The sequence below is a fragment of the Mirounga leonina genome, unplaced genomic scaffold (genome assembly GCF_011800145.1).
Source record: "Mirounga leonina isolate KUSES-001 unplaced genomic scaffold, KU_Mleo_1.0 Mir_200, whole genome shotgun sequence".
Lineage (NCBI taxonomy): Eukaryota > Metazoa > Chordata > Mammalia > Carnivora > Phocidae > Mirounga > Mirounga leonina.
Window position 1 is genome coordinate 26693847 of NW_023270503.1, and position 4810 is coordinate 26698656.

The following is a 4810-nucleotide window of genomic DNA, read 5'->3' on the forward strand; positions in this document are numbered from 1 at the left end:
GGCCTGGTACATGATACTGCTAATGGGTTCTGCTACGACCTCTTTAGTCCCTCTTTCCTTCTAAGAGGAAAAGATTATCCCTGCTGGTTCCCAGGCAACCCCATAGGCCAATATCCATTGAACACCTTCTCTATGCCAGGAGCATTGTATGGATTATCCCTCAAAAAGAGTGAAGGGGAAATAATATTTTTCTAATTTTACAACTGAAGAATAGGTCTCAAGAGAGTGTAGTGGCCTGGCCAACTTCACTTAACTAGTGTCACAGAGGATAGGATTTGAGCTCAGATCTGCCCAACTCCAGAGCAAGTGCTCTTTCTACCATGCAGGAGAACCGAATCTGCACTGGTCTTTGGACCAGGGTAAACAAAGGAACCGAAATCTGAGAGTTTCATTCTTGGACATGCTCAGCCCATGCCAGATGCTAAACTGACTAGCATAGCAAAGAAGGCACATAATCTCTCAGGTACTCTTCTACCATGTCTGGCTGTGACCCACCTGGGCCTGGGTCAGAGCCGTGTCCAAGAGGCAGACAGGCATTTGGAGGACTCATGCCAACTGCATTCCTCACCATTGGTGCTTCAAAGGCAGCAGTAGAGGAGACAAGCATACATCTCTCTGGAGGAAAATATGCCCAGGACTCAGACAACTGTCCCCAGTGCCCAATCTAAGAGCAGGTGGTAATGCCATGCCTCCATAAGAGGGACAATTTGAATGAGAGAAAAAACTTGGCAACCTGTCCAGGGCAGTTCTCAGCATGAACTCCCTTTGGCTAGACTGGAACTCTAAGTTGTGTGATTTTGCTCTTGGACCAAATACCAAGGGGCTGAAGATGCCAAAAGCATGGTAGGGACATGTTAGTTCTGAGCTGTTCTGAAGGAATTCAAACCTGGCAACCAACTTGGCTTCCTTTCCCCAGTCTATAGGGATCGATGGGCAAGGTAAGTACACATCCAATGTCAGCAAAGGGCCTTCATCCAAAGACTAAGACCCCAGTGCCCCAGAGAGATCCTGGCAGCAAGGAGACATGTCGGAGCCAATGACCACCCAAGGTGGGCCAGACTCTTTATCACACCACATACATTGCCAAGCACCAGAAGTGTAGCACTTGATGCAGGAAGGAGGTTTATTGACCATTTTGTACAAGAATCCAATTACATCTTAGGAGAGTCTGAAGCATTGGAGTAGAACCAAAATCCCAGAAGAGGTACTAGGAACAAACAATAGCTTAAGTGAAAGACAATTACAGCACTGGGGGAGAAATGCAGCAAAAGGACACACAGGGAGCCACAGCTTAGAAGTTTCTGTTGCACTTTGATTCAGTGAAAATGCCTCCAGTGAGTTTGGTCTTCCTGGACCCTGGTCTTCCTGGAGGGAAGACTAAGCAGGTGAGGGCAATCTTAGCCCCAGGGCAGCCAGCCTTGACCTTCTGCACTGGCACTCAGACCTTTAGAATCGGTTCTCAGTGCTGGCACCACTGGCTTAGAGAGGGCTGCAGGTGGCAGGGGCACAGCCTGGACAAAGGACACAGGAGGCATCCATAGAGCAGGGATTGATGGGGAGTCTGCAGGGAGAGAGAGCGAGGAAGAGTTAGACACGAGGAGTACAAAGATGTCTCAGTGATGCACAGAAAGGGCAAGACCAAAAGGGTAAAGGACGGGTCTGCCACCAAGTCACAGGGCCCCTCTTCCATTCTCATCTATGTCTTTCCATATCCAGGAGTCCTCTGGGGGGACTCAGCTTAGGAACCAGCTATTGTTTATGTAACAGTCGATCCACAGTACAATCTGCACACATGGGAGAGCTGAGTCCGTCACTAAGCCAGCGGGCACAGGAAGGCTTGTTCTTTATGATAAGATCTCCTTCCACAACCATGTCAGTTATCTATGAGGAATCGCCTGATAGGTATGTAGCTTGGCCAGAAATTGACCCAATCACACATACTTGCAATCCTCGCTCTCTAGAAGTTTCCGGTATGTGGCAATCTCGCACTCCAGCCGGGCCTTGACGTCCAGCAGCACCTGGTACTCCTGGTTCTGCCGCTCCAGGTCAGCCCGGATCTCGGACAGCTGCTCCTCCACGTTGCTGATCAGGACCTGCATCTGGGCCAGCTCAGTGCCGAAGCGGGCATCAGCTTCACACAGGGAGTTCTGCAGACAGTCTTTCTGTAATGGGAAATAATGGGGTAAGAGACCCAGGTGTCCCAAAATTCAGCAGTGAAAATCATGGCCAATCTCACCATGGGGCACATTCCAAGAGGTCACAGGACATTCCCAGAACTCTAGAGGAATCACTGCCAATATCATCATGACTTTTCACACACACACAAAAATCTAACTTGAGGAACAGTGTCCTGTTCATCCCTCGATTCCCAGTACCTGGCAAAGTAGACACCCAGTGAAATCTTGTGGAATGAATGTGTGCCTGAACCCCCACACGTTATCCTAAAGGAAGGGAGTTGACTTGTAAAAGGAGCCATTTTTCAGGATCAAACTAACCTTGACAGCAAGGCACCCCCCCCAAGGAGGGAGGGACCCAGACCCTGAGTTCTGACTGTCAGTGGAACTGATGAGTGGGACTTCTGAGAGATGCTGCTAGCAGGCCACGGCCTGTGGCACCAGCAGCATGGTGAGGGTGGAGGACCGTACCAGGCTGTGCTGGGCCCGAAGCTCCACCTCCAGGGCGTTCACCGTGCGTCTCAGCTCCAGGATCTCCGACTGGCAGCACCGCAGCTCCTCGGAGCAGGACATGTCCTGCTTGCTGATGCTTTCAGACTGAAGCACAAGGGCACGGAGACATGATCAGCAACCTGCCCAGGTGGAAGCCAGGGGCCCTCCCTGCTCCGAGGCAGCACCCTCACCTGATCTTGGAACCACTCTTCCAGATCATTGTGGTTGGTCTGCACCATGGCTTCATAGTGGCACCTCATCTCCTGCAGCACCCTGCTCATGTCCACGGTGGGCTCAACATCCAGCTTAATCTGGAGCTTGTCCCCCAGCTGGCTCCTCAGAATGCTCACTTCCTGCAGGAACAGAAGGACCCACAGCCTGAGTGAGGAAAGGGGTTTTGACAGAGCAGATGACACCTGAACCCCTCCCCAGACAAACAGCATGAAGGGAGACCCCACTGGTGCACTGATGTAAAAGGTCTTGCCCACGGTCCACTGGGAAGAGCCCACTTGGACACCTTCCTCAATTGACAAGGCAAAACTTTACAGACAAGAAACTCCCCCTCTGCCACCTCCCACACAGTCAGCCTGACTCCAAGACCCAGATCAACCCTTCATCCCGATGCCAACTGAGCCCAGGTTCTAATCCTAGAGCCACAAGGTAAGCAGTGCTCCCTTTTCTGCCCAGTGCCCTCCCCCAAGGGTCTGCAGCCCCAGGCCCACACCTGTTCGTGGTTGCTCTTCAGGCAGAGTAGCTCCTCCTTCAGGGACTCCTGCTGGGCCTCCAGGTCAGCCTTGGCCAGGCTCAGGTCATCCAGGAGCTTGTGCATCCCACACATGTCCTTCTCCACCATTTGGCGCAGGGAGAACTCACTCTCGTGCCTTCCAGCACAGGAAATGTAAGGTCAGCAGAATGATAAGGATATCCCCTCTCAGCTGCCTCTGGTTCCCATTTCCTTCACCAGCTGGAATTCTCATTTGCTCACTGTGCTCAGTCCCGGCCCTCAGAGATGAATTAGACTCAGCCCCTCTACTCAATCCGCTCATGGTCTAGCAAAGAACTCCTAGCAGATATCATTTTACCTTCAGGCATTGAGGCAACTTTGATTCCAAAAGATTAACCTGCTTGCCTATGACAATGTATCTTAGGAGCCAGGACAGATCTCACACCACTTGCTGATCTATCACTTAAGCAGGTTAAGCAACAACCAGGTGCCAGGTCAGTGATTTGCTCCCTTATTCCTTGTATTGGGCTACTTCTCTATCTCTGATCTTTGTTTAGTAGAAATGCGGGGTACCTGAGGGCCCCATAGGTAAATTTGGACCCTGACCCATCTGTAAGTGGATCCTCTAATTATGTATGAAATTCAATGACTGTCCTTGCTCAGTTTATTCTTGAAATCACCTTATCTGCCCCCAGTTAATGAGCTCAGGCAGCCTTATCTTCCATTTTAGGAAAATAATTGAAGGAGGACTAACTCTAGGCTATATCATACATGCTATGTGTTGTTTTTTCTCATCCCTTCTATTAGTTTTGTTTGTAATAAAAATTTTTATTTGGGGAATTTAGGAAAGAAGAAACAAGACAGTGATTCAGTCAATCAAGTGTTTGGCCATTGGGACTTAGGGTGGAGGAAGGAGTTACTCTGAGCCCTCTTCTAGTCCTACTTACTTGATTCTAAAGTCATCAGCAGCCAGCTTGGCATTGTCAACTTGGATAATCAGCCTGGTATTCTCAGCCTTGTTGCACAGGATCTGAGGAAAAGCAGGAAGACAGTTCACACACAAAACATCATACTCTGGGATCCAGCTCTACAGGTAGCATCTACACTCATACTCAAGAGAATCCAAGAACCAAAAGCTCCTTGAACCTGCAGGAGCTTTTAACCTGCCATGCCCTTCCACCTTCCTCAGACCCAGCACACCCCGGGCTACTCCAAACCACACCTTCTGCTGGAGCTCCTCAATAGTCTGGAAGTAGGACTGGTAGTCTGGGCACATGGTGGACTCATGGCATTTGCTCGACTCTTGGATCCTGGTCTCTAGCTCCGCCTTCTCCTTCTCCAGTTGGCGCACCTTCTCCAGGTAGTTGGCCAGGCGATCGTTCAGGAACTGCATGGTCACCTTCTCGTGGCCATTCGGGGC

General features: G+C 50.4%; 1 protein-coding gene across 1 annotated transcript in view; it reads right to left on the reverse strand.

Annotated features, from left to right (window-relative positions):
* Window positions 1-1527: 1527 nt before the first annotated feature.
* LOC118024884 (keratin, type I cuticular Ha8-like) overlaps window positions 1528-4810 on the reverse strand; it is a 3760-nt gene continuing 477 nt past the window's right edge. Inside the window, exons 2-7 of the mRNA XM_035027091.1 lie at window positions 4613-4789; window positions 4338-4420; window positions 3391-3547; window positions 2858-3019; window positions 2646-2771; window positions 1528-2162 (exon numbers count right to left, since the gene is read on the reverse strand). Of these exons, the coding sequence (XP_034882982.1) occupies window positions 1932-2162; window positions 2646-2771; window positions 2858-3019; window positions 3391-3547; window positions 4338-4420; window positions 4613-4789 (936 nt within the window). The 3' untranslated portion in view covers window positions 1528-1931. The remainder of the gene's footprint in view (window positions 2163-2645; window positions 2772-2857; window positions 3020-3390; window positions 3548-4337; window positions 4421-4612; window positions 4790-4810) is intronic.